The 13,324-nt window shown below is 32.1% G+C and overlaps 1 protein-coding gene across 1 annotated transcript; it reads right to left on the bottom strand.

The window, feature by feature from the left end:
* Positions 1–107: 107 nt before the first annotated feature.
* LOC133292767 (pentatricopeptide repeat-containing protein At1g19720) lies at positions 108–2,928 on the bottom strand. Its single transcript, XM_061491223.1, has one exon. It carries the CDS (start codon positions 2,860–2,862, stop codon positions 172–174), a length of 2,691 nt encoding a protein of 896 aa, XP_061347207.1. The 5' UTR covers positions 2,863–2,928; the 3' UTR covers positions 108–171.
* Between the last annotated feature and the right edge of the window lie 10,396 nt (positions 2,929–13,324).

The raw sequence follows: 13,324 nt of genomic DNA, 5'->3' as shown, positions 1-13,324 counted from the left end.
ATGTTAAATTACACATAAAGATGATCCATTTCCCAAAAACTCAGTAGTGTGGAAGGTTTATTTTATTCATGAAGTTATTGTCAAAAGATTTATGTACATCAAGAACAACCATAATACATGACAGATTTCCGTATGTCTGGCATCAATGATTCTCTCTAACATCTTATTGCTCTACCAATAATCCCTACAAGAACAGTGGCCACCTTTAAAATGGTGTAAGCAATTTGAATCACTTAAATATATTTCACACCCATATGCCGACGATATGTATTTGGCTGTGTCATGGCAATCTCTACACATTCTCAAATTTTTTACTATCCGTAAAATTTGAGGAGCATCATGAGAATCTGTTAAAGCAAATGCAAATGCAAGTTTTTCACTATGTACACTACTATTATTTTCCTTCTCTTCTTCCTCAATGCAAAGTCCATTGTCAGAAATATCTGCCTTGACATTTTCAGCTACCCTTTTTAGCCAAGAATGTAGCTTGTCTGAATATGGTTTCGACTGATCTCCAACTACAAAAGTATGGACCATGTTTTTCCTTTCAATCCAGCATTGCCCAACAGGTTTCTTAACAGCCATTTCTTTCTCCAGCTTTGTCATATTTGGAGCATCCCAAGACATTCCACATAAAGAATATGCTTGTGAAAGTACATGCTGAGTTATATTATTTCCAGGTTCCAACTCAAGCAAACGCTCTGCTGCTAGGATTGCCAATCTAAAATTCCTGTGAATTCTGCATGCGGTCAGCAAGGCAGCCCATACAGAGGAATTAGGCTCAATGGGCAAGTTTTGTATAAACTCTAGTGCTTCAGCAAGCTTACCTGAACGACCAAGCAAATAGACCATAGCAAAATAATGATCCAGACCTGGTCTAATATGATATTCTTCGCTGAGGCTAGAGAAAACACGCTTCCCCTCCTCCACCATTCCAGCTTGACTATAAGCTAAAATAACATTTACAAAAGTACCTCTACTTAGTTGAAGTCCTTCCTTCCTCATCTGATAAAAAAGATCAAGTGCGGACTCTGAACAGCCATGTAAAACATAACCTGCAAGCAGAGAGTTCCAACTGATGATATCTTTTGATGACAATCCACCAAAAATATTTCTGGAATACATTATATTTCCTGACTTAGCGTAACTGTCAATGAATATGTTTGATACAGAAAGTTCAGACACTAAATTTCGACGCACTGCACAACAATGGATTTCTTTTACTTTCTTTCCGGCCACTAAATTAGCACAGGCATGAAGGATACTCAGCATTGTAATTGAGTTGGGGGTTATGTGGGAAAACTGCATCTGCCGAAATATCTGCAAGGCCTTGTCCTTTTGTCCACTTTGCAGGAAACCAGAAATTAATGAATTCCATGATGCTACATTTCGTTTAATTTTCCCATCTTTCTCAATCCTTTGAAAAAGATCCATCGCCTGATCAACATCACCGTTCTGCATATATGCTGTGATCATTACATTCCATGTAACAACATTAGGTGGTGGTGAATCAGATACCTGCATTTTCATAAATAATTCATGGGCTTTGCCACAGAAACCAGCTTGGATATATCCTCCAATAATTGAGTTCCAAGAATAAACATCTCTCTCTAACATCATATCAAAAATGTGTTGAGCAGCTTCCAGATTTCCACCCTTGGAATACATGTCAATCAGGGAATTACCAATTAGCACATCGTCAACCAAACCTAACTTAACAGCAATACAATGGATTTCTAATCCCATATTCAGAGATTTTAAGGATGCACATGCCGAGGTTGCACTTGCAATTGTAATATTATTAGGCTCAACCCCTGCTAAAAACATCTCTCTTAACAAATCAAAAGCTTGTATTGTCATGCCCTTATGAGTCAACCCAGAAATCATAGAAGTCCAAGTATATACATCTGGAGTAATCCCAAAACTCTCCATCTTCCTCATTAAATCCATTGCAATATCACAATACCCTAACTGATTATAACTGGCAATCAAAATGTTCCAAATTACCAAACCAGGTTCAATTCCTTCTTCCTGCATTGCATCAAAATATTTCTGAGCTTGTTCAATCTCACCCTTCTGGCAATACCCAGTTATTATTGCATTCCAGGTCACACTGCTCCTCTCATCCATACAGTTAAAAAGCTTCTTTGCACAACTCATCTCCCCACACTTAGCATAAACAGACAGAACTGAATTGTTTACATGCATAGCCGAGTGCATTCCGCTCCGAATCACCAACGAATGGATCAACCTCCCAGTTTCAAAATCCCAGCACTTTGCACAGGCTTGCAAAATCTTTGGAAGCAAAAAATCATCGGGTAAAAACCCATCTTGCATCATAGCATAAAAGAGGTCCACAACTTCCTCCCAGCTCTGGTCTCTAGAGCAAGCGCCAATCATAGCAGACCAAGTGAACAAATTCCTCTCACGCATTTCATCAAACACTTTCCGGGCATCCTCCAATTGCCCGCATTTAGCATACATGCTGATCAGCTTGGTCTCCACAAAAGGGTTCACCTTTCTCACCAATCCAATCCGAGCGTGCAACTCCCTACCCACCCAAATGCAGTCTCTGTCAATACATGACTGTAGCAGGTTCATGTAGGTGATGGGTCTCACCGTAGACCCTTGCTCACCCAGTGAGTCAAGAATTGCCACAGCCTCACTCAGTGGGCCATTAACGCATAGCTGGTTCAACTGGGCATCTATTAATTTTGGGTGTAACCTTTTGTTCATAGAGATATTGTTGGAATTTGCATGGAACCTTGTTGAGTTATGGCATTCAAAATGGGTGGCACTGTAAGAAGGGACTGAAAGAGGAGGCCTTGATTTACTGGATATAATAATAAGATTATTCTCCATTGTGTTTTTCTTTTTCTTTTTCCACTGTGTTCTGAAATTCCCTTATCTCCTCCTTTGGGTTTTGCAGAGATGTGTGGAGATGAGGATTGAGCTGATAAGGTACGTGGTGATGGAAATCAGCAGAATCCAACTTTGGGTGGTCCCATTCCCATATACATGACTGGATTCAGTTGTCACAAAATCAGAGTGGTGATTGAATTTACTAATAGGTTTTGAGCCAGTTTAGATTCACATATATTTTTTTCTCAAAGTTCAATTAATACATGGAAGGAACATTTAAAGATGGTGGATCACCATAACATAATATTGTTCTATCTTAATTTGATTGAAATTTAATTTAATGAAATATGTATTTGATTGAAATTGGTTATAAAAAAAATAAAAATTGTATGAAGTTAATTTGGTTTTAGCTACCTCATCTTTAAATCCTAAATACTTATTAATTGTGTAAGTTAGTAGTGTCGCCAATGCTAGGTTTCAAGTTCATACATATGTCAATGCAACAATAATTAACTTGCCTTAAGAATGAGCAAGACATGAGAATTTATCGAATTCTTCAGGTTTACTGTAATATGTGTTTCAGTCACTCTTTCATTAGTGTAGCACATAACAACATATAGTGCACTTCTTTAAAGGGCACTTACATAGTGATTTAGGACCGCTTGTGTTTGGATTTTGTTTTCTTTAAAATTTGCTATAACTGGTGCGACAAAAAGATGATATCCTATATACAGTTGTTACGAATTTATAATTTTTTAAGCAGCATTACACTATAAAAATTAAGATAAATGCTTTAAAGAACCCAAACTAATAACAATAAGAGTAAATATCATTTTTCTTCCCTGACAATTTTCACGAAGTTCCTTTTGGTCCCCAACAGTAAAAAAGACTTATTTTGGTTTTTAATTTTACAAAAATAGGACCACGTTTGTCCTCCCGTTAGTTGGCATCCAACGGCCCAACCAACGGAGCACACGTGAAACGTTAGTTTGCTGAGTCACCGTTAAGTATGCCAGCGTCGAAGTAATACGATGTCGTTTTGAACATGTCTTATGTCTTCTTGGAGTTTTGGACAACTGATCCTAGTATCGAAGGCCATATTTGGTCCTTAATACTAAAAAAATGAACATTTACACAAAAGTTGCAAGGCATATTGCAACAAACCACCAACCACAAACTTTTCAAACCAGCATTGCAGCAATCCAATGGCCTTATTAATTTTTTCTTTCATGAATCTTCTTTGTTGAAGGATTTCACTACAAATTGCTGATACTCATCTCCCATTTATAAAATCATGGATGGAAGCCCACATAGAACACTCAACACCACGAGTTATGATTTGGTGAAGGCTTTGACGTGGCTTTGACGTCCCATGAAGTACTGAAGTCCTGCAACATACACAACCATGATCAATAAAGTTTGTTCGCACTTTTTTTCTTCTCTATTGTAACACGACATATTCCCAATAACATCCACCGGGGATAAACTACATGATCATCCAACAAACTTTAATCTATTATAATTTGTTTCCAAATGAAGATTTCTTAGTCCCTTAGTTCATGTTAAAGGATATGTTTGTTGCATGAGGCGCTTGAAACGATTTTCAGTCCATATTTAAAGGGAATAGTAGTTCAACAAATATGTTTCACAAAACTTTAATTACAAAATAATTGCATGAAATAATAATAATATTATATAGCATCACAACTTACAGTTAGTTCATCAATATCAACTAATAATTATATATTTTATCCGAAATGGGAAGGTCAATTTCAAAGTGTCTCTGTAAGCATGCATGCTTGTGTGTGGGGGTGTCACACGCAGAGAGAGAGTACTAATCAGCACTAAGATAATATCTTAATATCTAGTGAGCACAAATTCTTCGCCAATATTAAACTAGCCAGAGTAAAATCATTGTTAAAAGAGAGACAAAATAATGTTTGTGAAAAATGTCAGAGACGAAAAAGGGTATTTACTCTAACAATAATTATAATAAATGAAAGTATGAAATAAATGAAAGTATGAAATATTAATATCAAAAGTAACAAACTTTTCCTTACAAGCTAATAATGAGGTCATATCAAAAGAGGGAAGGGGACGCGGGGGCAGGGTTTGTTGATAATAGCACATGCAATCTTTTTTTGTCCCTCCACAATATGTGAGAGATCGAAATCTCTAAGATAGTGTTTGGTTGAAGGATTATTTTGGGATTGATGGAAAAGTGTAAGTGGATATTGGAGAATACCACGTTTGGTTCAGGTTTTTTGAAAAAAATACTAGGCAAATGGGATAGATGGGGAAATGACTTTTGTATTGATTTTTGGATGAAATTCACTGTTACAGAATACCACTTGAGATGTGGTATTTTGAGATAACTGGATAAATAAAAAAACAGGTGCGAAGTTTCTCCCGAACATAGATTTTGCAAATTTAAATAAATTTCCCTGGTAATATTTTGGTCAACCAAACAACTTTTTTTACATTTCCCTACCAAACTCATTTTCCAACCATTTCCCTAGTAATTACATTTCCCTAGTATTCAAAAAATTTCTCCTCAACCAAAGGTTCAAGTTTTTGGAGAGGATTACCGGTAATCCTTCTTTGGTAAATGTAATTACCACGTTTGGTAGAAGGAATAAATTACGATTCCCGGATATCCAAGGATTACCGGTAATTTGATTTATAAAGAAAAGTCACTATTCAGATTACCAAAAATAATATGGTAATTCGGAATACCAATCAGAATACCAAGTAAAGGGAAAGCACAACAATAAATTTTGAGACAAAAATATCCCAATACACATAAAAATCTAGACCAAATCTATCAATTACAAAAGTAAAAATAGTTTGGGGTTATTTTTGTAAAATAACCTCATATTCCAAGTCATATTTCGTTCTAAACCAAATATGGAATCAGTAATTTTTACCCAGTATTCCCGGTAATATTTTGGCGAACCAAACACATCTTTCGTAAGATTCCAAGTAAACTCAATTTCTACTGAATTCCCATTAATCATGATTCCCGGTCACCAAAAAATTTCTCCTGTACCAAACACACCCTTAAAGATTGTTGGTACATGGTAATATTTTGGATGTTCACAAAAGTGATAGTGGGAAACTTTTACTCGCACATTTGCTACAAGGAAAAAAAAATTGTTTGAGAAAATTTTATTCCCCTCGTTTCATATAACACTACGCAAAGCCAATTCAAAATACCTTCTTGTACATGGTAATTTTTTTTTCCCCCGAGCCCTAGCAATAAAAAGACAATAAGCCAAATAATAAGTAAAAGCACTCTTGAATCGCCAACAACCGCGAAGCTCAACTGTCACCAGCCCCAATCTCTAAAATTGGGGTGTGTTGTGCATGTTGAAGATTATATTTTACATTAGATCACCTACTCTTCTCCCTTACCAGGTGCTTGCAACTCCAATGAATCCCCAAAAAAGTAAATAAATAAATGGGAACAATTACGCATAGAAGAGGAAAACTCATTTGCTGATATACATGCAAGAAATGTTCTAATGTACACTTGTCTCACATTCAACCCCTGTCAAGAAAGATTATACGAAAACATTTTAGCAACCTCAACACAATTATATCCTACCGTTGTTGCTATGCTAACAGCAAGTCTATCAATTTTAACCATCAAGATACTCACACCAGATTGCAAGTAATCATGGCTAAATTTAACACTCTCCATGAAGATAGACGTAAATATAGTAGTTAAAATCTCAATTTAAATCTGCAATTTTACGATTTTTTTTAATCAAAAAAATTTTGTCAAAATTCCAAACGTTTTTACGATTTTTTTTATGTTAGAATTTTACGTTTTATGATTTTTAATCCTCCTTCCGATTTTAGGTAGAATCTCAATTTTAACTACCATGGACACAAGTTCTAACAAGAAGAAGGACATTATTGTTATTATAGAAAACAGGGTTATGTTGTCCACAGATTCTGGAGAAAAACAAAAATGCCTATGTTTGTTTATCTGCGCACTGCTATTTTATTATTTTGTTTCTAAAATGGTGTTTCAAAGTTATCTATTAAGAGGGTACTTTCGTAAAAGTTTTTCATTTTTTCAGTAATATTTTATTATCAATCAAACATCCCTTCAGAAAAATTAACCAATATTTTTAGTAATATCTTGGTGTATCAAACACTTTTTTCATAATATTTTCGAGAAAAAAAAAAATTTCAATCATATTCCTAATAATCATGATTCTTAAATAAAAAAAAAATTAATCTACAAAACGCCCTATTATGTTCCGAGGTTGATGGAAGGCAACTGAAACTTGAGCGGTAAGAAGACTGAGTCTAAATTTCTACAGATAAGGAAAGAAGAGGGAAGCATATTCAAATACAATAAGTAAGAAATTAAAATTTACAAAATAGAGGGAATAAAAGGAACTGGGTCAATGATAGAAGCAAAACTATATTTGAATATAAAAATGGGGTTCTCCAATAGCTAATTGTTATTTAAGAAACAAAGGCTTCGTGTCCGAATACAAGGAAGCATATTCGAATACAATATTAAAAAAATTAGAAAGTACAAAAGCAGAGTCAACACACGTTCCCATAAGACAAGGAATTGGGTCACTATTACAAGTCAGAAAAAAACGGTATTTGAATACACATATTGAGTACCAACTAATAACGTTTGGAATTTTACATTTTGTTTTTAAAGTTTTTTTTTCTAGTTATAGTACACGTAAATATCAAATCCATACTATGTTTGACTGCTTGCCCTGTCCAAAAAGCATAAAAAACATTGAATCCTGATAGGACGTTTTGGTACAGGAGAATTTTTCTTTTTTATCTGAGAATTTTAATTTTTAAAAATATAATTTTTACATTCAGTTTATGAAATATTCAAAAATTTAAAATTTAAAAAAATTCAATTTTCTGAAAATTTTGAAGAATGACGCGTATCAAACGCTCCCTGAATGTACAAGTTTTTTCCCACAAGCTAATAATGACTTCATATCAAAAGGGTTAGAAAAAACAGCAGATACAATACTGTTTTTTACTTCCACAATTTGTGAGAGATTGAAATCTCTAGTGTTATCATAGGGAGGTTGGTTGATAGATGACGAGTGAAACTTGAGAGTGGCAACGAGATTGGGTCTAAATTTCCAAAGATAAGGGGCTAGAAACATGGGGTTTGTAACAATAATTCTTATGCTATTGGGTTTACAGTGTAATAATTGTTAGAGATTAAAATGATTAAATTGATTTTTATATGAGTTCGCTTTTTCTACAGTTATTGTAGATAAGTTATTTGTCGTAAATTCAATATGATGTCAAAATCATGATATTTTTGTAATTTTATTTTATTTCAGAGTTATTATAGTCTTTATAATTACTTTTTTTAATATTTTAATCTCAAAACAACATCGTTTTGGAAATAAATGCAAATAACTTATCTGCAGTAACTACAGAAATATTTTTCTGTTTTCATATAGTAACTTAAATTTTCAAGAGTTACTCTCTTACATAATGCTGATAGGTTTGATTATTAATGTCATCATTCTTTTAATAAAATTAAACTCCGATACAAAGAAAAAAATTTCCTGTATCTAAATATTCATTAAAGTGTAAGCTGAACCACCATATATGTGGATTATCCAAGAGTAGATTGTTCCTGTTTTGCTACGCGGTATTTTCCAGAATTATCGGGAAACTGAATTTTTTTAAATTTTTAATTTTCGGATATTATCGTAAACTGAATGTAAAAATTATATTTCTGAAAATCGAGATTTTCGGATAAAATTCTTCACTACCAAACACTCCTGAATTCGAGTTATGAGTATGTAATTGTGGTCGGGAGAGATTTGGAACTTTAATACTCTTGTGATTTTGTTCATTTTAACTGGATTAATTAAATAATTAATTAATCGATGAAGAAATTAAAAAAAAAAACTTGGGATAGAAAATATCATACGGTTCCGTATTTATTAGACTATGAAGGGTATTATAATAGATTGTCAATAAGCTATGGCGGGTCACTCTTTTCTACTAAATTGTACATAATGAGTTAGACATGAATGAGTTTTTTATGGCCAATCCACGATCTGAGCTAGTGGCTAGGGATCCGTTAATCTTGGGAGAGGGGAGAAAAAACCACCCACGTGACCCGCTTATTTGTAATGAAAGTTAAAAACTTAAAAGAGCATAATCTAGATATTGAATTGCTTGCCCTTGTTGTATTACTCCAACATCCAACTGGAATTTAAAAAAAAAATCAAAAATATATTTTTTACTATTTATTGTTTTTTAATATTTATCAAAAAATGACATCGTTTTGAAGTTGAAAAATTAAAAAATTAGAATGATAAATACTATTATAACTCTAAAATAAATTAAAATTACAAATACACCATGATTTTCGTTCCAAAACGACATCATTTTGATGAATATTAAATAAAGTTGTCTAAAGTAATTTTAAAAAAAATGAAACCTATATATACATATATAAAAAATAATTTTATATATATATATATCTTTTTACATTTATAAAAAATAATTTTATCTCAAGTAAAACTTAACAAATCCTTAAAATGAAAATGAAAACCGGGGTGCAGCATGTGGGGTTTTTTTTTTTTTTTTTGATAAACAGCATGTGGGCCTTTTAATTTGCCGACAGTTTTGACAATTCGGACCAATTGTTTCAATTTATGTTGGTGGAAGGACAACTTGCCAATCCAACTTGTTTTACTGATGAAAATATTTTCAATAAGAATGTATCGGTATATTTTTTATTAAATATAGAAAAAAGTAAGATATTTATATTATTTTTATTTTTATAATTATTTCTTTTTACATTCTTATTTTTTCTTTTTTGAATAAAATTATGGGTTTTATTAATATCAAGTTAAAGGAGATAAGTTATCTCATGTCATAAGATAAACTTGTGAGTTCCACCACTTGAAAAAAAAAAGATGACACAATTATCGGAGGGTATGTAGAAGAAAAAATTATTACATGCAATATAAGAGTAGTTTTCCCTAAAATTATACCTACTCGCATGTTACCCAAAAATTACTCCTATTGAGTGGGTCAAGCTCCCCATTTATGTGGAAGGTCACGGTTGAGGCAGATTCAATGTTGAAATTTAATTTGTACGAGTGTCAGATTTATTTTTAATGAAATGGGATACCGCGCTATGGTATATAGAATATGATTAATTTATTTAAATAACTAGTTAATTGTATTATTTTTATAGATAAAAAATATGATAAGATATTATGTCTATTTTTTTATCTCTTCTCTTGAGATTCTATTTTAACCAGAGGCGGACCTGCACTTGTGCCACTGTGAACAAGTGCAGATATATATATATATATATATATATATATATATATATATATATATATATATATATAGGGGGGGGAAGTAAAGTATCTCAACAAAAATTATAGGGCCCAATTTAATTCCATAGAAGAAAAAAAATCGACTAATAATTCTTCTGAATTTCAAAATAAACTCAGTTAATCGAAATCGTGGTCCCTCTAAAATTCAAAGAAGATCCACGTTAGTTCCTCAAAATAACTAGAAATGGTCTATTTTGAATTTCATAGGGATCACAAGTCGACTTTGTTTTCCTAAGAGATTAAATTGGGCCCCGTAATATTTATTGAGTACCCAAAAATTTCAAAGGGACCATTTATTTAAATTCTTTTATTTTTTAATATATTTAAAATTTTCTTTTAAAAAAAATCTAGGGCGTTGCCCCCGAACCTTTGCTCCTAAGTGCGTAGACATAAATAAATTTTTTTGGATCCGCCAATTTAAATCGTGGTTTTTGGAGGGAAAGGAAGGGAACGAGAGAGTTTTATTAATCTCTTCCCTTGTTTGTGAGTTTAAGAAAAGGGAAAAAGTTTCTGCAGTTACTGCATATAAGTTATCTACATTTATTCTCAAAAGACGTCGTTTTGGTATTGAAATCTTAAAAAATTATAAATATAAAGACTATTATAACCCTGAAATAAATTAAAATTACAAAAATACCATGATTTCCGCCCCAAAACAACGTCGTATTGGGTTTACTGCAGATAACTTATCTGCAGTAACTGCAGAAAAAACGAACCCTTTTTGGGAAAAAAGTTTCTGATGTTACTTTAGACAACTTTGTCTAATGTTCATCGAAACGACGTCGTTTTGAGGTTGAAAAATTAAAAAATTAGAATGATAAAAACTATTATAACCCTGAAATAAATTAAAATTACAAAAACACCATGATATCTGTCCCAAAACGACGTCGTTTTGATGAACATTCTATAAAGTTATCTAAAGTAATTTTAGAAAAAACAAACCCCAAATTTTTTTACGAAAAACATTTCCATCAAAATTTTCAATGGAACACATCTCCAATGAAAATTTTCGACAAAAAATATTTTCGTAAGAATTTGTAACGAAAAATAATTTTGTAAAAAATTCTGATAGAAAATTTTATTTGTCAAATTTCTTTACGGGATCTAAATTCCGTCTAAATATTTGACAAAAATAATATATTCGTAAAAATTCTCGACGAAGAATATTTCCCTCCAAATTTTTAACGAAACATATTTCCATTGATAAAAATTCGTAAAAAGTTTTGACGAAAAAAAATTCGTCAAAATTCTTTACAGAATCTAAATTCCGTCAAAAGTTTTTGACGAAAAAAATGTCCATCGAAATTATCAACGAAACACATTTCCATCAGAAAAATTTGACGAAAAATATTTTTCGATAAAAAGCATTTCTATCAAAATTTTCAATGGAACACATTTTCGTCAAAAATTTTTGACGAAAATTATTTCTAAAAAAAATTTGACAAAAAAAATTTTTGTAATAAATTTTGACGAAAAAAATATTCTGTCAAAACAGAAACATTTCTCTCAAATTTTTTGAAAAAGACATTTCCGTTGAAATTTTCATTGGGACAGATTTTCATCGAAGATTTTGGATGGAAAATATTCTGTCAAATTTTTTAAAGGAATTCTTTTTTCTGTCAAAAGTTTTGATGGAATTTTTTTCGTCAAAAATATTTAACAAATCATTTTCGTCAAAATTTTTGACGAAAATTAAATTCCGTCGAAAATTTTGACAGATAATTTATTTTTGTAAATATTGTATCGGATAAAATTTTCGTTGCCTTTAGATGTAAAGTATTTTGACAAAAAAAAAAAATTGACAAATTTTTTGTTGTTTGCAACGCAGAATTTTCGTTTAAAATATGATTTTTAGTAGTGTGAAAAATACATAAATAATTTTGTTTACAAATTTTAAATTTTATTTTATTTGTAAAATATAATAATTATATTCTTTTAAAAAAAATTAAAATTGTAACAATATCTCATTGACTCCTCCAATTTCTCGCTTACGAATTTTTTAACTCCCAAACAAAGAAAAAGAACCCTTCAATTATCTTCCCTTCCTTCCCGAACCTGGGATACATCACCTCAAAAGCTAGCTCAAAGGGTGAGTGCCCAAGTCCTTATAAATAAACTCCACCTCATACAACCAATGTGGAACTATATATCTCAACACGCCCTCATGCAAGAGCTCTTTAGGCTAGAAGCGTGGAAATTGCACAGACCCAATTTTTGATTTACCTTTTATGTTTTTTATTTTAATTTCACTTTAATGTGGGGGACGGTGAGAATTGAACTTGTGACCTTGTAGTCGCTCAAGCTATGATACCATGTAAAGAACTTTGGGATACACCACCCCAAAAGCTGGCTCAAAGGATGAGCACAAGTCCTTATAAACCTGACATTAGTTACTCATACAATCAATGTGAGACTATATATCTCAAAGCCTATATGCGCTCTGCCTTCTACTCGATCCAGTTCAATATCATCATACACTGAATTTTTTTAAAAATCGCATAAGCAAGGTGTCAGACAACATAAATGCTTAACCGAACCTTTATAATAGAAACAAGAAGAAATTTACATTTTTATATTGAATTATGCTATAATTCTCATTCCTTGGACTTCATATTATGTATGCGCCTTTACTGGATGTGCCTCTACTTCGAATTCATATTATGGATGTGCTTTCAGCATTCCTACTTAACCCCCAAAAAAGGGGTTAGAATAAAGTCATGCATTCGAAAGTACAAACTTTTGAATTGTGGTTACGAGAGGGTACGTTGCAATTTTTTTTTTCTCCAAAAAAAGAAGAAGCAAAATTACCTGAAATAAAGGTGATGGAAAACATATTTAGTCAATGCTGTGCAACTATGAATATCTAAGTCACTAAATGATAAAGTTGATCAGGAATCATAAGATTAAAAGACTTTATAAAAATATACAAGTATTTCTAACCAATTCAAAAGCCTTCCCCCTTAAGATCTGTTTAGACATTGCAGTAAGCCAGTAACTACTTGTCTATATATATCCCTAAGTTTTCAAAATTTTGACACTTGTTAAACATGCATGTTACAAGTATTCCAACGACTCAATTTTTTATT

The sequence above is a fragment of the Gastrolobium bilobum genome, unplaced genomic scaffold (genome assembly GCF_033153095.1).
Source record: "Gastrolobium bilobum isolate Gb01-03AN ecotype WA unplaced genomic scaffold, APGP_CSIRO_Gbil_v1 utg6105, whole genome shotgun sequence".
NCBI classification, from domain to species: Eukaryota; Viridiplantae; Streptophyta; class Magnoliopsida; order Fabales; family Fabaceae; genus Gastrolobium; species Gastrolobium bilobum.
The sequence above is the reverse complement of the archived record's forward strand: the minus strand, read 5'-3'. Positions and strand labels throughout refer to the sequence as shown.